The sequence below is a fragment of the Centroberyx affinis genome, unplaced genomic scaffold (assembly GCF_046629955.1).
Source record: "Centroberyx affinis isolate AG114_WGS23_722 - 3 ecotype Tasmania unplaced genomic scaffold, CSIRO-AGI_Caff_v1 ptg000392l_1, whole genome shotgun sequence".
Lineage (NCBI taxonomy): Eukaryota > Metazoa > Chordata > Actinopteri > Beryciformes > Berycidae > Centroberyx > Centroberyx affinis.
This window is the reverse complement of record NW_027279060.1, coordinates 481,065-503,590: the sequence shown is the minus strand read 5'-3', so window position 1 is coordinate 503,590 and position 22,526 is coordinate 481,065. Positions and strand designations below refer to the sequence as shown.

Here is a 22,526-nt window from a genome sequence, read left to right as displayed (position 1 = left end):
GATGAGAGAAACAGGGGCCTTCAGTGGGAGGCGAGAAAGTGACAGATCAGTATGATTGTGAGGGGAACAGTGTGGTTTATTACTTTGTATACAACGTGCAATATAAATGCATCCAGACAAGGGATGCATGTCATCAATTGTGTGATACAAAAGGATACGTACTAGTTGATAGCTACAACTGTGATTCTATTTTCTCAGACAATTCACATTGTCAACAGAATTTGCGGGCAGAGGGAAGACCAATAAGGATGTCATCAAATGCAGAGGAAAGCAAATCAAGTGCATGTGGTAGAGCATTGCCTCATCTTACCATAACTCTTCACTAATAGCCCCTGTGCCCCATGAACTCCTTGTTTCAAGCAGACATACAGGTCTGTGATATATTGTCCCTTTTCTACTATTCAGAGGTAAATTGAGATTTCCAGGAAAGGCTTGTCCCTCAGAGAGCGGCCTGGCAGTGTGCACAGTCATACACCACATGACGTCTTAGCAGGGGAACATTCCTCCATGTCTTTTTCTCTCCCTCTAAAACCATCTTTCTCGATTTAGAAATGGGGGGCATGAAAAGTGGTTTAGCGCAAAATAGGGGCAGCAGATTAATGCAAAATTAAGCCATAAAAAACCTGACAAGTGGGAAATGTCCCAGACTGGGAATGAAAAATCATTTCTCATATTCAGGAACTTTCCACAGGAAGAAATGCATGAAATTGAATTCCACTTAACCTCTTACTTCTGCGTGCCAATGAAAAAGGAAGGAGAAAAAAATGGTTTAAAGTTTTACCATTGCCAAACATTGCAATTACCTAACAGGATCTCTCTGAGGGGAGCTGGTATCTACAGTATGTCAAAAAGGTAATGTCTTGGAAGGAAGTCAATACAACTAATGCCATAGAGTCTCTTTAAAATACTTTCTTTACAACTATGCTCTATCAAACACCACCATATAGAGGACTGAGACACACAGTAGAATGGCTTCTTTCAGGCTCCATTGAGTCAGTATCGGCCTTTCATATACTCAGATACTTTGATGAAGAACAAGTGAAGAGAAGAGAAGAGAAGAGAAGAGAAGAGAAGAGAAGAGAAGAGAAGAGAAGAGAAGAGAAAGCCATCAGTATTCACTGTAGCTTACAGGAGCCGGGATTGCGTCTCCTCTCCATAAATCACTTCATGGTGACAGGAGGAGGTTCTCCAGTCACTCAGCCCGCCCCCGCCTGCTGACCTGTGGGGCGATGGCTTCCCTCAAGGGTCAACCCAAACAAAAAGAGGTGCAGCCAGCTCCCATAGGCAGAGCTGTAGAGGTCACACCGCCCTGTGCCTAGCCAACCCTTTCATCCTGTAGCATTTACAGGATCAGCATCCTAGGGCACAGGCATCAAAGGCACAGGGAGGAGGGGTGAGAGAAAGAGAGCGAGAGAGCGAGAGAGCGAGAGAGCGAGAGAGAGAGCGCGAGAGAGCAAGAGAGAGAGATTGTCAGAAAGAAAGAATATGACCTCTATGACCCGTAATATGTGTGCAACTGGTGCGTGGGATAATCCTGGTGAGCTGTGCTGCGGGGGTCTCCAGGTGGCCCAGAGGGTGAGACAGGGTTAACCCCAGTTGACCCCGGCTCTCTGGCTGTCAGGAGCAGGAGATCTACCCTTGGCCTGCCAAGAAAACCAGAACAATGTGGCATGTCCATCAAGTAAGACAGCGCCTGAGCAGAGCTGAAATGGCCTTATTCCCTTATACGCCTCATTTCCTAAAGCAAATGTGCCTCAGGAAGACATCCACAGACTGTTGTGAAAGTAACAAAATCTCATTGTTGATCAGCGTCAAAATCGTAGACCTTGGTTTTAAACACCTGGTGTTAAGAAACCACATGACTGCGCATCCACACTTGGCCATAAAATTCCTTTATTTCTGTGTTAGTTTAGATCTGTGTCCAAATTACACATATTATATTCATATTGTATTGCAAGTATTAAGTGTCATAATGGTACCATTTAATCATAAACAAACTAACCTTTTTCTTTAATCTAGTTCCTATTATTGTATGCCAAGTTTGAAGAAAACACCAGTTGTATTCGTTCCAGTAAAGTGAAACGATAGCGTCTGTCCCGGGGCAAGCCTCGGCAGAAGCACATGGCTGGCTGGCAGGTCGGGCTTAAGCACTTCCTCTGATGCTGAGACACAGAGGGCTCAGATGGCAGCACATGGCAGGGTCTTTCTCTGCTGCTATTTTAGCTCCTAGTCCAGGAGTTCCTGCAGCCTGCAACAGCTGACACAGGGAGGTAGAAGGTCACCCTTCTCTCTGAGGGTTAAATTAGACTGGTGGTGGGAAACAATTATGGCCATCGTGCCATGTAAACATATTGGTGCGTTCAGTCATCCAGGTGAGGAAAGCCAGGTTTTATCACTGAGTTATGGTTGATGACTGGGAAAAACTCCTGAAAGAGGAAAACTGTTACATTTGTTCCGGGGAGGATGGATGGATCCAGAAAACAGGAGATTATGTACACACACTGTAGCAGGAGGTACCTGCAGCTTTGAGTCACAGACCGGGTAAAATAACAGTTACTATATTGTAACTATATGTGGTATATTATATTATACTATGCTAAACTGTGTAATCTCCCTCATTGGGATCTAAAACATTGGCTCAACACACACAAACACAAAGCACTTCATGCTGTATTGACAATAGACCTAATTAAAACAAGTGCATCGGGTGTATTGAAGTGAGTACAAAACCTGCCTGCACAGTGCAAACACTTACTGCCATGATGTTGTTTTCACATCTTCATATGAGTGCATCTGTATGTGTGTGTGTTTTTGCGTGTGCAGATTTTTGCATGCATGTCACCATATATATACCTATATATACTTGTAGTGCATTTATATTTACTCTACTGTCATATAGCATGTCATGTCTGCACTATATGTGAGGTCCTATTATGTTTTGTCCTGCACCTAGTGTGTCAATACTGTATTGTTTAACTGTCTTGTAATGCGTCAGCACCAATTAAACAGCTCCAATTCCTTGTGCGTGGTGAACAAAAGCAAATCTGATTCCAATTGTGAAGTAAACACAGATTCAGAGGCCTGGGGTGGCTGGAGCAGAGATGAACAGAAGAAACCATACCCTTTTCCTCCATGACACCATTCCAACACAGCTGCTCCCGTTGCCTGCCACTGTAGGCTGAGCTCAGCTGCAGGAGTGGAAAGTTAGGAGGGAGTCTGGGGCTAATATGTGGTTCATGATGACACATAAGATAGAACAAAATGTGCAGTTATTACATTCTTCGCCTGACACACACATAGATAAATCCAAATCAAACTCAAATGATTGGAATCATGAGGTATGTTATAGCTTACTTGTTATAGCCAGCTTTGCCAAATAAGGTCACTAATGGTGTATGGCATGAAGTAGATGTGCTGCCATGATGTGCATATGGTGAACCTTCTGAGGCCGTATTGGGCTATATTACAAATTACTGTAAGTTACTAAATGTTACAATTTATGTTAGGCATCCTCTGGCTTCGTCAAATCATATATACTGGATGTAGGAATATGGGCGAAAGACAACTTGTCATACCATGTTACTTTTTACCAGCGGTCCAAGATTTGTGCTTCTTCAGCTCATGTGTCTTGGTGCATTGGCCTTGGATCCATCTATCATTGCCGATGAGCTTAAACTTGCAACCACTGTTCCTCTTTACTGATGTAGTTTGTCAATTTTTTGCTTGTTGCCCATGCCACATTAAATCAATTTGCAGTTTTTGTTACCAACTGACCTGCAATTTAGACCCAAACTATTGGGAATTTAGTTGTTGCCTCATGTTACTTTGAAAACTTATAAATAAAAGTGGTGATTGTCAGACCTCTTTTAAAGCTAACTCACAGCTAATTGGCATTTTTCAACATTTTTCATGTGGTTTTCCATTATTTTGTAGATAGATAGATTTATAATACATATGCATCGTGTGTGTATATGTATACGCTTTTTATATGTGCAAGTGTTTCATATATTTATGTGTGAGTATGAAGTAGTAAGTGTGTATGTGTTTCATACAAGTATGTGGGATTATTTTGTGTGTGAACAGTTGAAGTTTGAATGAAACCTTATCCGGCCTCTCTGAGCTTTGTATTGAACCTTACTAATACAAAAGGCATTTATCATAGAAGAACTAGCAGAGAACAAGTAGAAAGAACAAGCACTGATGTCATTGAATTCTGAGGTCCAGACGCTTCGAGATATTCAAACATTTTTCACATTTCCAAACACGGAGATTAAAGGCTTATATACAGGCTTTTATCTTATAAACAAGAGGTTCAAGCAAAACATTTTAGTGCTTTGTGTGTTCAATGATTCTTAAGTGACCACTGAGAAAACCACCATGCAACACACATGAATAGATCTGAATGGATCACAACAGTGTCTGACATATTCACTGAAAGATGAGACTTAACTTTACACAGCTTAAACCACAACAATGATGTAAACATGCCCCATTTTCCTCACAACTTCAGGAAACATCACTTCTGGTTTATACCAATAGAGATTTTCACTCCTCTTTATAACCCAGACTAAGCAAAAGCAGAAAATGTTTCTTTAACTCTAACCAGAGAGGAATATTGGGTAAACTGTTTGTTCAAATGTGATTAGTGCAGCATTTCTTTACCAAGTTTGGCAATTTACAGCTGAATTCAAGGCTGTTTTCCAACTGCACATTTCTTCAGTTCCAACTACGCTGTATCAACTTCAGCTGATAAAAGGTGCTTTGATGCACATGTTCTTTGTATGAGCACTCTGTGTTTGGAAGACACTTCACTACCATGTGCTCCAAGCATTTCAGGCAGACACCCTGGATCCTCTTGTAACCTGCAGTTCAGATGGAGCCATCCCAACATCCCAACATGACTGAGCTGATTAAACAGGCTCTTGGCCGATGTTCACACAAGGAATTGGGGCCTCTTCTCTTTTTTCCCTATCTATGGTGCTTTTCTTCTGCTTTGAAACACGTAACAAAGGTTGCCCAATCTTCTCCTGCTAAGGCCAGTCTGAGTGGACCCCCTTCAGAGCCATGGGTGGGCTGCAAGGAGAGATTCTCCTGGTGCTTGAGCTCTTTATTTCAACTGGGCTCTCCAATCCCCAAACAATGTCTGGAATGGGGGTGAAAGGATCGAGTATTTCAGCCTCAGTTGCCGCCACAATTAGGAGCCAAGTGAGAACACTATAGCTACTTTTGTCGTTTTGTTAACTTAAACTTTACATTGAGGCTGATTAAAATGTGGCTAAACTACCACACAATATCCCCCTTTGTGATTCTTTACAGTAGTCTGATATTTGTCAAATATTTCCTTGTGTCTCAAATTATACTGTAAAATATTGTCTTTACATCACGTACTCACTTGAGTGTTTTTACATCTTACACAACTCATGAATCCTTCCCTGACAGCGTGTTGTGTGGTTAACAGTGAAGAGGATATTAAGTTTTATTAAAGGCCTACAGTATAAATATCACTTATCCCACTTCTGGCCTGGACGAGGGCTTACATCAACTCTAAAAATAACAGCTATAGTTGTTCCTTGGCCTTCAACATGTTCGCAGCTGATAAAGAGAAACAGACACCTGATGGCCTGGCTAATATTTACAATGGATCACAATGTGGCCTACAACACACTCATCATTCCATAGCTATGGATCATGTCTGCCTTCTAAGTGATTATATCACTGTTGTGGACCAGGACATGGGTGACTGGCCCTCAAATCATTAACCCATCGCCATAAACAGTCCTCCACATACTCTCTACCTTTGCCAAATGGCTCACACAGAACATGCCGAAGTTTCTATTGGCACGCGGCCAGTTACCACAACACAATGTGTGACATGGGAAGTCACAGGTGTTCCACTGCTACATTGAAGTGAGGAGTGAGGCTGAGATAAAGAAACAGCACAGGACATTGTTATTCTGTCTTACACACCCTGAAATGAACTGGCTACACCTGATAAGAGAGCAACATAACATCTTGCAAGTTTCCTCTGGTTGCAACCAAAGTTTCTAATAGGCCCCCGCTTGCAGTGAAGGATACTGGGGATGAAAATAGGCGAATATTGACTCTAAATAAGGAGGGAACAAAGATTAAACATTTCAACACCACCAATCTCATCAAGCATTTGAAAGGTTGTCACAATAAGGAATATAGAGAGCATGAGCAAGTTAGAAGTAGGAAGCTAGTAGGTCAGAAGGTAGGGATACTACTCTCACCCAGTCTTCTATTTTAAAAGATGCAAAACATGCAGGAGAGCATGATAGCTAGAGATAATAGCAAATATTATGGAGTTTATAGGTCTTGATAACCACCCTTGGTTGTGGCCACAATGAGCTCTGGACTGAACTTTTTGGTCATTTCATTCTTTATTGTTCTACACCACCAATGTCAGTTCAAAGACTAAATCGGTCTCAGTGTATGATAGCGACAAAAATCCAATAAATCCTCCTTCAAAGCAAGACAGAAACAGTAAGTGATTCAAAGCTTGATCCACATGAAAATACAAAAAAAACAGCCCTGTCGTAGAATTGTGTCTAAGCAACAGTTACTGTAACGACAAACAAAGAAAACATGAAATGCAATTTGGTTCTCTTAAGCATTTCTCATATTCTCCTGGTAGATGCAGAGAGGGAATGAGACATGTTTCCTTACTGAGACATTGACATCAAAGCAGGAGGAAAGAAAAGGAGCCAGCATGAGATGAGAGGGAGGATGTGAGACGGAATTCCATGGCACACTAGGATTTGGCTGAAGGCCAGTGGGGTACTGAGTTAAAGTTCAGGGGACTTTGCTAGTCAATAGTGTAACTCTCAGTCTTCCTACCCAGACCATAACCCCGACCCCAAACTCACATCTCTAATCTCAAAGACGACCAAGACTCACATAAAACAGGGATTGACTGAAACGTTCAGGAATGGGAGTCATACCCTATCAAATTTAGTCACTCTAGAATGTAAAAAAAATAATTAAAAAAAAATTATATTTGCCAGAGTAGCAGGTGAAATGGTGGAGTGACTGGGTGGCAATTTAAGTAAATTAAGTCTAAGGGGAAAAACAATATTCACTGGAAAATCCTAATCTACTATAATCTAATTTCTGCATTCAGTTAAACATAATTGTATTTAAAACTCTCTGTAACGTGTCAGATGGATCACTTAAATTAAAAAACTCCATGCCTGTGTTCTCTCAATCTGCTCCTCCTCCTCGTCCTCCTCCATTAAGGACACAGAGAGAGGGCAAACACTGGCTGTGTAGAGGCAACTCAAACCTCAGCACTAAAACAGCACAGTCCCCTATGTAAATACACAATAAACAATCCTCTGCAGACATCAAATAAATGCTGGTTTGAGTAAAAACAAACTCAGATTCCTTCCAAGTTTCCTTCCTGTGAACAGTCAGCTGTTTAAAGTCTGTGGCTACTGAGGTTACACACCTGTCCAGTTTAACAAGGTCTGCTCCAGTCTCACAGCAGCGGTAAACCCCAGAGAGGCCTGGTTCATATGGCATCTACTCCACAGAGTCTAAGTCCCACATCATGGTGTGCCAGTTTTAAAAATGACATTCAGTCATAAGCACACAATTAAATGTAAGTCATACCAATTTTCACATCCAGTCAACAGCTTTTGTGGCAGAAATCTGGCTGGTTCTCATCAGTGAATGGAGTAGAATAAAAGGGCAAGAGTATCATTATTTGACACTCAGACACAATAATAGGGTTAGAGGATGCCTAGATGTCCAGAGCCACATGGCTTTGTTCCCTGGTCAGGTTTAAGCTGAATGCTCTCCTCCCTCTGCCCTGTAAGCAGAGCAAGATAAAAATACTTCCCTCTTGGATGAAAACGTAGACAGCTCTCTTCTTTTTGGATGGCTGAGGAGCAGCGCTGAGGGGCCTTACAATTGGAACCAGATGGCTTCTTAATATGCGCATGCCTTCGTAGGAGTGTGTGCATGTGTGCATATGAGCATGTGCATGTGTATTGATGTTGTGTGTGGTAAAACTTTACATACAAAAAGAGCCAACAATTAGCTGTTCAATACAGGTTTTAATCCTACTAAAAAAAGGACAAGTTTGCTTGTTAGATGCAAGGGCATCTAGGACAAAAATAGGGAGAAATTATCCTGTTAATGAGGAATTAACACAACCTATGTTATTGCTCTGCATGGTGCTGTCTGCCCCAGCAGAAAGTATATGAAAAAGAGAGAGTGAGAGGAAGTATGAGGTCAGTGATGCTATCAATCCATCCACTGATCTGATCCACAGAGTTTTGCTATCAGCTGCAATTTGGACGGCAAGACCCATTCTCCCCTGTCCTCTTCCTGAGATGTTTGCTGCCTCGGGTTTCTCCTCTTTGGCACACTGTTGTTTAGGTTGGCCTCCCGGTGTGACTCTAACTCCATGATCCCATTTTGGGGTCTCTTTGAGGGGAGCCAAAGAGATGAGAGACCGGGCCATTTGATCTGCCTCTGTGTCTCACGGGCTCCCCATGACATGCATGTTTTTAATTATTCCCCTGCTTGCCTGGCACTCCCTGGACACTGCAACATGACTTGATATTTGATTTGATTGCTGGAATGTGACTCCAAAGTGTGGCGTGACCCTGAGGCCTGCTCAGTATGTGGTACTGTAACAAGGACTAATCCAAAGCTGCATTGTGCGAGAGCTATAACGTGGATATTTATTAAATCAGACTAAATTCTTCATTTTGTGATATTTTCTCTGCATTAGTTTTAACTGTAGCAAAAAGCTGGATATGACCCACATCTTGGGTTTAATTGGCTGCATCGCCCAAGGATTAGCTGTCTTGGCTCCATACAGAATGACAACAGACATTTCAAGCTGTGATCTTGTCTCTAACAGGCACATTAACTACTGGAATTGTTTTCTTTATGTGCGCTCGCAAAAGTGCGGATGGCTTAGCGCTGATCTGGCAGAGTGTGTGGAAAAGACAGGCACTGTGGTTGGGAAGATGAAGATAACCTGCAGATGATCTTACCGTCTTAAGTCATTGTGCTGACATGCTGACATCCACGAACACACACACACACACACACACACACACACACACACATTAATGTGTTAATTAGCCAAACCAAAACACTGAAAGCCCACACTTAATAGTGCTTACTTCCATGCAATGAACTTGTTAGCTGCCAGACATTCATCTCCTTACACTGTTTACAGACTTAACTGACAAGGGGAATAATCACAGAAAATTTACGGCTCAAAGTCTTCCATTTTAAGAACCACAGAGGTTCTGTGAGATCAAAACTATCAATTTGACAAAAGTACAGTATGAAAGAGAAACACAAGTCAACAGCGGTTAGAGTGAATCATGCCCTGTGCATAGATTATAAGAGGTTATAAAAGAGAAGGGAGATAATCCACTAAGAATGTGTCACCTCTGATTACAGCTGTCACCCCTCAGCTGGGATCAATGTGTTAACAGATGAACCTGCTCTTAAAGGGGAATACCAACGAATTTCAGTTTTGAAATGTGTTATTTCTATGTTTGTGAACATGTGCTACATGCCACCCATAACCAGAAACAAAGGAGGTTGTACCACCCACTGATCTGCGATGTCTGGGATGTGAAACCATTGAAAATGAATTGCAAAAGTTGGTGACAGTGATAGTATTCAAGATTATTTTCTGTGGATCAGGGCACATTTTCTGGATTGTAACTGATAGCTTTACTGCATGAAATTTCACACAAGCATTACATGAATTGCCAAAGATGAATTCAAGAAAGTCTTGGTTGGAGTCTTGATTCTTTGATTTGAGAGAGTTGTTGATGAGCTGTCCTAGTACCAAACAGTGACACATGTGAATTCTTAAAATAAGTGGTATTTCCCTTTAAACACGCTGTAGCCTTTAGTTGGGCATCTCTCTCTCTCTCTCTCTCTCTCTCTCTCTCTCTCTCTCTCTCTCTCATCCATTCATCCATGCCGTCACAGCACGGCAACTCTGGCAGCTTCGGAAACAAAATGGCACAAACAAACGAGCAATCAGGACCTACTGCAATTGTATTTGCGGACGGGGCTAAAATAAGCACAAGACTGCTTTAATCAGGCCCTCTCCACCACATCTAGTCCACCGAAAACAATAACAGTCCAACAATCGAATTAAGCTGCTTGTGGCCAAGGCTAACACGCAGAGAAGGACAAGTTCAGCTTATTTTCAAAATCCCAGGCTATTGTGTTGGTCAAACAAACAGAGACAAAGATCAAACCAACTCTACCACTGGTTATCTAATGACAAAAACACAAAATTCATTCAAAAGTAATATTTTTTCTATCCCCCAAAGACTTCCTAAATATGTAATACTGTATATCACACATACAGTATAGACAAAGCAAAGCAGTTTCATACCACCATGACACAGCAGCTTAATTCCTCTTCAGGAGGGGAGGTGCATGTGTGGAATTAAAATTTCCCTCTAGCTTACTCATTTTGTCTGAGAAAACGTGACACTTTTACAGTTGAAGTCAGTGCCTCATTCATTTTTTATTCAATACCGTCTGCCTGGCTATTGTTTTTTTTTTTTACCAAGCGCTTCTCTGTTATAAATAAATAATCCAGGGAAACAGAAATATCTGTCAGTCACATCTATTGTCTGGGAGCGCTGGCTTTAACCCTCGCACTCTAGGAAGGCTCATACTACTATTGCACTCATTGTAAGCCACTATGGATATGAGTGTCAACTGAACGTCAAAAATGTAGATGTAAATGTTAATGTAAGTCATTAGGACTTCATTTGTGCTAAAGGTTAATAATCACGAAACAGTTCAGGCTAATGAGGCCACACTCTGCGCAGAACACCCAGAGATAAATCGTCATGCTGTGCCTGATAGGCGCTTTTAGGACACAAAAAGCCTGGATTACTTCACTGTGATTACAACGAATCGCCGTGTCAGAGGGCTCGGTAAAGAGCAGTTTAATAAACCATTAGCTCTTTGGGTGAGCACTTTCCTTCCTCCGCTGACTTTGTTGCACAGATTCCCCCCTGGTCTATGTGGAGCCATATGTATGTGTGTGCTAATGACTATGATTAGGGAAGCCTGGATTAGGTCTTGCTGTGGTTCATGACACACACACACACACACACACACACACACACACACACGCACACACACACACACACACAGGCACGCAAACTGAAAGCTAGCCATCTGATGAAGATCTATAGGGTTACAGAAAACCAGAAAACATAAGCAAAGTTGTGTACATTACAACTTAATTAAATCTTGAAATACAACCCTGAGGTTTTCCACAAAATAGTGCTAAGTGCCTAAGATTACATATAGGATTTTAACCAACTCATCAGTGTTGTTTATGGGGGGGGGCTCTGGGATAAACAAAATATATATAAACAACTCAGATGTGTTTAACACTTGGACTGATTTAGCACCCAATTTCTGTGCACACAGCTCATAAAATGGAGATAAAATTTAAACGGGGGAAGGCATTCAACAATAATCTAATTACATCCAACCAGCACTTCCCTAGTGATTTCGATATGAGTATTTTTGGACTAAAGGCTAGCACAAATAAAAGCGTAGTGTCTTCAGCTCAAGCTTCTCACACTTGAACCAATGGTGCTTTTCCAAAGGATGTCCAGACAAAAGCTGTATGATGCCTCTGTACATCTTGTACTGGGGATTCTCCAATGGTGCTATATGGTGCATGGGACAGCTTTTTTTCATTACATAACATCTCTCATTAGAGAAAGACAAAACAGCAACAAAAAACGCTCACTCTTTGGGGACATGCACTTTTTGAACTGAGAGTAGACAGCAGGGAGCAATGAGGGAAATGCTCAATCCCTTAAGACAGAGCAAGTACACAGCCTGAAGAATACCATGCCATTTGTCTTTGGAAGACTAACCCTACCTTTATCTCCTGTGTGGAGCGGGCCTGCGATCAACAGTAACTCTACTACACATGGGGCTACAGGGTAAGCCCTCTAGTCGGATAAAATTAGGCTCAAACGTCTGGACGAGTTACAGTAACAGTGACCACCTCATCTAGAGCAGATAAATCAGCCGGCCATGCGGATAGTCACTGAGAGAGACTATAGAGGGGCAACAGGTGGCTGTCAACTTAGAGAAAAAGAGGGTCATCATCCACTTAGAGAAGGGCGGCAAATCTGTCTGCTACTCTCCAGGATCCTCTAAACTAAGCCAAGCAACAGCAGGGGCAGAGAATAGGGTGAAGCCAGGCCAGAGTCCTGTGGAGTCGGACGAGGTTCGACCCAAATACTCTCAAACGCAGCCCTGTTTAGCATGTAACCTGTTATTTCAAGGTAAAACTGGAAATATCTTTCGCCTATCCAGTGTTGTGAAATCAGGGAGCATCTTGGAGACTATGGAGGAAAGGAACAAAAGAAAGAAAAAAATCAAAGCATATTTCAATAGCATAAGTAAATTTGATAAAACTTAGCCTCAGCATGTTCTTCTTGCCTTCTTCATAGCCAACTTATGGAATTTAAGTAAAACATTACAAACAAAAGGCCTGACAGTAAAATAGCTTGGAGCTATGTATCAACAATATGATGAACAATATGAATTTTGCAATGCTTAAAGAAGATTCTGGTATAATATATGATAGGCCTACTGTATCAGATTGCATGATTAAAGTGTCAAGAGTAAAAAGGACATACTGTGAAAGAAATCCTCTTTGTAATCAACATGTGCAAACAAGGCCTCGTCAAGTTCAAGCAAAAGCTGTCTTTCTCATTTCTCATGTCTTGCCAATAGTTTAAAGAGTTGTCATGGCAGAACAATCCCAGTAAAATATCCATTGGAGTTTCCCAACCTTTCCATTACACGTCACGCATCAGCAGGTAGAGTGAATAACCAGAGACAACTATCAGAGATAGTTTTCGGATCATAGTGACTTCATTCAAATAAAAGATGTCTTTGCCCTTGGTTTACTTCTATTGCACTACAGAAAACGATCAAATTTAAAATCTGACAACTTCGAGCTTAATGGCTTTTCCAGACCCTGGGTTATTTTTGCCCTTGCAGCCTGAAGAGGAGGCAGTGTGTGTCTTTGTGTGAGCCGCGTGTGTTACTGCACGTTCTGCCACTGACAACTGGCACTGGCCATAGAGCCCATTACTAACAAACCCCACACAGAGCGTATCTGGCACACCAAGGACTTGTGTATAAATCACTGTGCTGGTTAAACAATATTACACGTACACTAAATAAGGTAATAGGGTAATTTACGATTATTTGTCAGTACCATCTTGCCACACAGTTGCAGGTACAGGGACTGATGACATGTTCACTTCAGCTCTCAGATGTGATGAGAAGTCTGACAAAGTACAGTAGTTAGCAAAAGGGCAGGCATGCATTTGGCATCCTCAATGTAATCAAAAGTCAACCTCTGATGTGTGTGTGTGTGTGTGTGTGTGTGTGTGTGCGTGTGTGTGGGTGCGTGCATGCCTATGTATGTGCATGCATGTTTGCATGTGTTTTCACTCAGCACTCACTGCTAGTTGCCTCACATTATTAGAACAAACCATGGGGCCCAATAAAACAAAGTGATAGAATATGGTAACTCTATAAGAACATAAATGTTTTTTTTTGGTTTTTTTTAAGAATCTGCTGGGTGCTTGTGCTTTGTTGCCAGGTAGTTGTTAAGATGCTGTTTAGTCTCACTCAAAATAAGATTGAAGCTATTTCCCCAAACTGCAACTGTGGAGGTTCAACAAGGACAGCAATAAAATCATCCACAGCAAGCAGAGGTATAATTAAAGCTCATATCTATCTGGTGACACAGACTGAGGAATACAAATTGACCATTGTGATGTATACTGAATGAGACATGATAAATAGACAGTTTACAGTACTGTTGGTCGTTTACTCACCAATGCAGGCATGGACTCTAACAGATAGCTGTGTTCGAAGTATAATGCTGTGTTTCTTGCCTCTTCTGTGGAGAGAGACAGAGGGAGAGAGATTAATGTTACTTGGACATGAAGCTATCTAAGATTATTTCAGTGTGTGTGTATGTGGGGGGGGGACTGCATAGTATCAGATGGGACATGGGCATACACAAAGATAAAGACACAGAATTTCTCTCTGAATCTAAGTGAGCCATCAATATCTCTGAGGCAAGTGCTGACAAGAAAATATAGCTGAAAAGCTACTGTGAGAAAGTGCAAAATGTGATCTTCAAGCTCAGTTCTTTTCAATGGATGATATTATTCAGCCTTATTCAAATTCTGCCCTCCCATAACAAACTTTTAGTAATGTTTTCTGGGAAACAACAGTGGAGTGAACAAAACAGGACAAAATGGGTCTCCAGAGGTGAAAATGAAGGATGGGAGCTAATCAGAGGTCAGCTCCGCCCCCTGTGTTCATGGAGAAATGCCAGGACCCTATCACTCTCCTGTCAACAGCGTACAATGTCCGAATGACAATCCAAAACAAAGGTGACAACAATGCACGCCTATGCAATTCAATCGTGAGGTTGAATGTGAGAGCGGTGTAGTTGGTAGCCATAATGAGGAGAATTTTCTGACTCCAACATCCCAACTAGCTAAAGGGGAAGCATACAGACAAACCCATATTCACTTTGTCAACACGCATGACCACGCTGCACAGAAGAGCACAGCAGGTAGGTTTGCGCAATACCCCCCTCATAATTCCGCTCTCTGACAAACGGGCTTTTGTGCCGCCTGCACAAAGGCTGTGTGATGCTCCCGACTGGCCCAGCGCCAGCAGCGGACTGTCACTATTAGTGACAATCAGGCCGTAGTGGCTCCGACACACAGAGAGAAAGCCTATCAGCCAGGAGGCCGTATCCTGCTGCCCCACCATAAACAACCAGCCTCACTGCTCCACACAGCCAGACAGACAGACACGACAGCATCCTCCCTGCCCAAGCAGTCAGACGGAGACACTGAGCTGACATGCACACCAGCAGATCACATGGCAGGGGAAGTCTGTATAAGCTCACTATTTATCAAATATAATATCTCGCAACAAGCAGAGGCGACACAGGAGCAACATCTGTCAACATGGGCCCACGCTGGTGAGATGAGACGGCAAACAGGAACTTAATCCTCTGTGATGCTGTTGAGGCAAATGGGTAACCAGAGCCATTTTGTCATGAACTTCTGCTTTCTCTCTGTCTCGCTGCAACTGTATCCCTGTGCTTAACCAAGACCTGAGGCTACACAGGCCAACATGCTCATTATCAAATTAAACAAAAGTGCATGGAATATAAGTAAGGCTTTCAGACACTCCTTACCAATTAACTATGGAAATTTGAAACTGCCACATACTACAGGTCTGTAGAGGGTGGAGCCCAAACTTAGAGAAATAATCATTACAGTAAAGAATGCTAACTGAGCAACAAATTGGCTACATGTTGGGATATTATACCTTCTGATTTCCCAGGTCTTCTAAATATCATTCTCTTGGTAGTATCCTCCCCCAGAATGTTCAAGCTTCTTCCAGCGATGGTATATTCATGCCAAGGCAAGTATATCTCCTCCTATTAAATCTGATATTGCTTGTGATGTGGGACATCATGCTTCTAAAACACCTCTTTTGATACCATTCAAGTAAGCATGACTAATCCTAATAATCTTGTGAAATAAATGGAATAATGCAGCTTACTCAATTTGATGGCTTCTAATAACATACATATATACAACATACATACAACATATGGCAATCTCTATTCATTCTGTGCATGAGAAGCAGGAGAAATCTGCCATTTGTCATCATCACTTTGCATATCATACGTTACAAACAAGGATGCAGCTCTGGAAACTTAACATATACCTGCCAGTTGTACCTGCCAATTATACCCCACACATTATTTCCTTCTCTCTCCATCTCCATTCTCTAGCCATTGCTCTGCTCTATAGCACCCTCATAAAGCTGTGTCTTAATCCTAATGCCCGGAGCAGCAGCTACCGGACCAGTGGACGCCTGCCAGCTCCACGCTCTCATGGCTTTATCTGACGGAGCATTACCAGCCTGTTTATAAAACATCACATAATGTGTACCCACAGAAAGCGAGCTGGGGAGGGTGAGAAGGGAGCGTTTACCTCAACGGCACACATACTTGGAATACAGTCAACCCAGCACTTCCCCTCGAAGGCCAATTAATGCCAGACAAGAAGGCCCCACAGAGGCCTACTGACTCAGCACTTCTGGATGAACAGTCCTACTTGGGGGGGGAGGGGGGAGGGGGGTATTCAGCACTCCTATATCAGTCTCTATAGAGCCCTGGGACATATAGTGCCCAGGCAAGCCAACAAGGTAAGGAGGCTGAGAAATTAGACCAAGATTATTCACAGGGTTCATAACTAACCATTGACCAGGTCTTACACCAGGACATGCACAATACATGAACACACACACACACACACACACACACACACACACACGCAATAAACAATCACCAAGCTGTTCTGCTCTGTTAATAATACCCTTATACTGCTCTACAAACACTGAGGGGACAACCTCCTTGAAGAAAGTTAAAGTGGTACTCCGTTTGACAATTCCTCTGGTTCTTTTCAAATGTGCTTTTTCTCTTCAAATGGAGATCTTGTGTGCTGAGTGTGAGTGTGTGAGAAACTATGTCCAAGTAGGTCAGAAAAAAATGAAAATAATGAAAGTGGAGCCGTCCTAAGAGAGATGAAAGGATGTGATGGGAAACTGTGAATAGCTGAGGCCAGTTGGATTTTAATATGCTTGACTTCTAACTGGTTGTCAAAAACATCATGAACACACAATAAAACAAATAAGGGCACATTCAGCACAAAGTTTTTGGCTTTCAGATGTGCTTTATATATATATCAAAGCAATGAAATGAAGGGTCTTCTTCTGTGCTACATGTCAGCTACACATTTCACATGCTGAATCAATTATGCAGTCAATAACAGTACCCTATGTTATCGTTCAAAGACAAACCAGGGAATAAGTCCTTGAGGAAATACACATTTGCTAATCATCTGTCAGTCAACGTCACATGTCCGAGCAAAAACAACATGGAGCCCAACACCTAATTCCACACATGCGCTCAACGCAACACCTTTCCCACAACATCAGACAAAAATTCCCCTACAAACACTAAGACAGGCTCCCGCTCTACAAAATATGCAAAGGCTATAAATGTCTATAAGCACATGTCAGGTCATCTGATCTTTACTACATCCCCCATACTCCACCTCAGAGCAGGACTACAGATCCAGGAAATTGTGTGCATGGGATTCAATCAATCTGTCATAGGAAGAAACCGTCGAGCGAATGACACACTGACCACTTATAACTGTGTGGATGTGTCTGAGCATAAATCGGGGCTACGGTCAGTTTATAGCCACTAAGTAAGACTGTAGCAGAGATGGGATGGGGGTTGGGAGGCACAATCTCACAAGGTTGAGTCACAATCTCCTATAGCTGAGCTTCATAACACGGTGTGGAAGTGATTATGGCCCTTAAGCTCCCGTGACATGGATATCTCCTGGCTGTGCGCCGCTCTGTCAGAGGATCATACTTTAATCTGATTGTAAAGACACTAGGTATGACACAGGCGCCTCTGGAATGTAACCTGTCATTAATATCAATTACAGATGGATTCAATGGTCACTGATCAGGAGCCTTCAGGAACTCAGGCTGCATATGAATGGAGTACTATTCTAGTTCTAATGGATGGTGGCTGGGCTTGAAGCAGGCCCCATTTTTAAAGCATGTTAATGTGAGTTAGTGTGGGGTTGTTATTTAAAGAGCAATTGGATCTTGTAAAATGCAGGAAAAAAATGGGAAATACACAGATTATTTTCTGTGAGTTAAATGTCTTGGAGTTGAGACTGCTGTTGAAAGACCTCATGCAGTAAAAGGAGAATGAAAATAAAATAAAATGGAACAAGTAAAGGTGAAATGCCTCATCAGACCTTTTATTAGCTCAATAATCATCAAATCAACAATGCTCAGCAGTGGGGGATGTGATCCTGGGCACATCAGCACCATAAAAAGCCAGCACGCAGAATTACCCTATTTTTACAAAATAATGGCTAACCACCTTCACCCCCAGCCTGCTCAGACAACACTGTGTGGGTTTAATGACACACATCCATACCAGCCCGCGCCAGCTGGCACGGCCCGGGCCCTGGCAGGCTCGGTCTTTGACGAGAGAAGAAGTGGACCACTTTAACCTCACAGCTCTCAATAGACTCCCATAAGCTCCTAACAATTTCAGATGGAACTGGGAAAGGACGGCACTCGCAACGTCCAATAGAAACACCAAGCCAGAGAGCAGCTTATGAATTCCAAGTTAGACAAATAAATCCATAGATGTTTGTGGTCCAGCCGACCAGGGACTCTCATGCCAACCTTCGGTTTGAGATCAACCGAAGTGGGCGGCACATGGATGATATATCAACATACTCTACAGTACATGAAAAAACATATGGAATTAATAAAGCAGTTGGCCATAGAAACTGTACGGAAACGAAATAGAAATGAAACTAACACAATTTTAGACCTTTCCATTCTTCATCCAGGTCTAAGAGTTATGTCAAGGCAAAGTTCAACGACATGGCTGAGCTATATTACAGGGCAAATATTAGAGCTAAATTAGAAGCTCAGAGGTGTATTTGTAGCAAGTGTGGGATTGTAGTTTGGCCACCTTTACTGAGAACAGTGAGGTAACATTCAATCGCGATGAGGGTGATTACTCATGAGACTTGTCCACGCGTCTTAAGTGGTTTAGATGACATCACTGCCGCCACTGGGCCAGGGAGGCCAGGTATTTTAAGTGACATGAATGGATGAATGCCATGGAAACTCTGAGGCGTTTAGACTGGTAAAAAACAAAAGGCGCTAATGCCACTATCGCTTCAGGAGAACTGATAAAAACATATCGAGGGCTGACTCATATTCAAATGTCACAGAAAAGTTGGGTAAAACACAATTATATCAACACCACATTTTAAAGACATGTTTGGAAAAATTAGAACAAATAATAATTTACCAACAGATTCCACTAACTTGTCTTATTGTCTTAACTTATTGTTAGCTGGGTGATTCGCAGAGAAATTACTGGTGACAATAATGTTAAAATTTGACTCTTTCTAAAAAATCTCAAAGCGTTGACAGAGTTTTGAGAGTGAGTGTGCCTCAAGCGGGGTGAAGCCCTCAGCTCTTCGACAGACCCATCCACCTCCCGAGAGCAGCTTATGGGCAGGATAACTCAATCAGCTGAGACAGAGGAGGCCAGGAAAAGGGATTATTTCCCTAAATCGCCCTGAACCAAAATGGGTATCATTATGATCCTGATCACTGTAATAGAATCAAATTAGGCAGGGGAATATAGCAAGCAGGAAATTAATACATATCCCCACGGCCAAGGATTTAAATATCTTTTTCTCTTATCTCCCCTGCATTTTTATCTCCCCTCTCTCTCTAAAAACAATAATCACATTGTACTGACTCTTGTTAAAGCAGAGAAATACCTTTTACCTGAAGTCAGAGGGTGCTTTTCAAATCTGGTTTGTGCAAATCAAAAACTTTCAAGTCACTCCCCCTTGAATAATAGGTATAATCTCTAGTCCAAAACAGCTAATTTGACCATAAGAGCATGAAAATCTATTCTTGGACAATCTTGGCAAGTAATATATGCACCTGCTAGGCAGTGCCAGTGCCTCTTGTGTTTTCAATTCGAGCCGCTCTGGCCCAAGTCCCAGCTGCGTCTTTTGAAGTGCAGAGAATATATGACCAGCCTCTTTAAACAGGTATACAGATTTATTTCAAATTGTACCTTTATAGTGCAGTAATTCAGCTTGCCTTTAATTTCAGTACACTGTGTACATGCAATGATTTGCTTTTGAAGCATAATGATGGTAAAGGAAAACCAAAAAATTAAGAGAAAGAGAGAGAGATAGATAGATAGAGAGAGAGAGAGAGAGAGAGAGAGAGAGAGAGAGAGAGAGAGAGAGAGAGAGAGAGAGAGAGAGACAGAGACAGAGTAGCGCTGTCTTACCCTCCTTCCTCCTGAAAACCCTCAAGTTCATCTCTCTGTTCTGCCAAGGTAGACTCCAAGTCCAGGTAGCTTCCATTATGGGACAGCTGAAGGGCACAGTCATCAGGCTAAACAGGAAGGAGACACAGTAAGACATTAAATAGGTCTTGTGGTAACTTCATATCCAGAATCACATTATCAAATTTTTGTGAGATTCTATCTTTTCACAACAAAAAAACCTGTCCATGCCTGCTGTGTGAAAAAAAATACCATAACATTTTTTTTTCAATTTCAGTTATTTACAAGTACAAACAACTGTGTTCTTGTTATGGGTCCACTGGCCAAATTCTAGATGTATGTGGATGCAGTGGATAGTGGAGAGGTTTTTTTTTTTTTTTTTTATCAGCAACTGTTAGCAGTCCACAACGTCAAGCTGAGAAAGGATAGAGAGAAGTCAGGTAGATTTGGGGCAGCTTGGCAGTCTGGTGCCTCTTATCCTTCTGCTCTCTCTATCTGATAAGCTATCACCACACACAAGGTGATTCTGGAGAGGCGGTATAATTTGTTTGTGCTCGACTGAACCTGCTGACTCAATCGGTAGTTACCTAAAGCCTAAAGCCCTTTTCGGAAGGAGAAGATGGGAAATGAGAGTGTCTGTTCAGTGGTGTGGTTGACCTCGGAATTGGAGAGATTAACCTATTTATATTCAGAGCCTGTCAACTCCGCAGGACAGCAGCTCCAACAGAGGAGCAGAGGGCAGGAGCTGAGGATGGGAAAACAAACACCGTGATGGGAGGACTTAACATATGACCAAGGTGGAGAGAGCTGCACTGCTCTGCTCCATCAACCATGTGTGTGAGGCGTCTGAGTCAAACAACACAGAACCAATTAACACCCATTAAATGAATTTGTCTTTTCTTGTCACTGACTTTCATTGAGGCTTTTGCAGGGTAGAAGAGATAGATGATACACTATAAATGACTATTTATATATATTTCAAATAAGCACCACAAAAAAAAAATTCTCTCCACGAAAGAACAGCAACGCATGTAAACAACGTCACCAAACCAAGTGTTTTTTAAATCAGGACCCTGATTGCCAGGTCCGATGCAGTTCAATTTCCTCCCACATATGACAGTAACTTAATTAAATGTGGAGGGAAAAGGCTGGGAAAGACATTACGGGTCTGACGGCTTTGATCTGTTCAGCCACTCTGTTTGTATTACTGCACTACAGCGCTCAAGGACTGTGTCATATTTGAGAACTGAAACAAAACATGTGGTTGGCTAGGATAACGCTCTTGCTCTCCCTCTCTCTCTCTCTCTCTCTCTCCCTCTCTCCCTCTCTGAGATAACTGTGCTGTTTGTTTCCTTTGTATGGTAAAACAAAAGCTTATTGGTAATATGATAGTCCCAGGGATTATAGGGCTGAACATCTTCATCTTGCGAGGACACCGGAGATAAGGCTACACACAAGGACGATGGTGTAAACATACAAAGAGTTCAATCACTTGGGAAATCCAATTGTTTCAAGGACAGTGACAAGTCTTATTTAGATTGTTCTTGATGTTCTCACAGTAAGACAGACAGAGAGAGAGAAAGGGACAGACAGACAGACAGTCAGACAGACAGACAGGGAATAAGGCAGACAGGCAGACAGACAGACAGACAGACAGTGAATAAGGCAAACAGACAGAGGAGGAGGGAGGAGAGAGAGTGTTTCTCCAGATTACAGGACAGATTCTGGACTGACAGGAAATCCAGACATGGAGGCCAAAGTTAGACCCACTATATTTATGCCTATGGACTGACATGCCTTGGCTTGACAGTGATATGAAATTTAGCATGAAGGAGAATACACAAAGAGTCCTGCATGCTGACCGCTATCTGTACTGTACCTTCCTTTGTGAGACAGTAAACAAAACTGCCTGGTTTTACATAGAACATTTTCCTCAGCAGGAATCTCCCTAGTTTCTAAAAATTGTTGAATGATCACAGAGTATGTATTGTATAATTTTAACTTTTAATTGGTCATCCTAAAGTTCCTTATTTATTTTTATTTTGGCAGCATCATTGGTGCTAAGTGGTCATTGCTGTGGTGTTTTTGTACTGCACTTCCCACTTGGCAATCAAAAAATGATTGACTATCGCTGGTCATGCTAAATGCCCAGTTCTTTTTCTATTTATTCCAAATACACCTGCCTGCTACTGGGGATTTAGAACAACAAATGCAGCAAATGTAAAAGCCTTCATTTCATATAGGCTGAATCACTATTTTGGTATGCCAATAGCTGATAAAGAGAAGCAAAATGGACATTTACCTACAGTATATGAGAATCTTGTGGATTATTACTGGACTGAATATTCTTTGTGCTTGTCTGTCCATTTTACTCTCTTCAAAAATATATTCTTTAAGTACACTTGTTTTATGGATTGGGCAAAAGGAGCAGAAAAGTGTTTGTTCTCTTTCACCAAGATTCTTTACTGCTTTATGCTCTGTATCACAA

The 22,526-nt window shown here is 42.0% G+C and overlaps 1 protein-coding gene across 1 annotated transcript in view; it reads right to left on the bottom strand.

Moving 5' to 3' along the window:
* Positions 1 to 22,526, bottom strand: part of fhod3b (formin homology 2 domain containing 3b) — a 90,379-nt gene that overhangs the window by 63,129 nt on the left and 4,724 nt on the right. Inside the window, exons 2-3 of the mRNA XM_071516050.1 lie at positions 20,042 to 20,148; positions 13,911 to 13,975 (exon numbers count right to left, since the gene is read on the bottom strand). Of these exons, the coding sequence (XP_071372151.1) occupies positions 13,911 to 13,975; positions 20,042 to 20,148 (172 nt within the window). The remainder of the gene's footprint in view (positions 1 to 13,910; positions 13,976 to 20,041; positions 20,149 to 22,526) is intronic.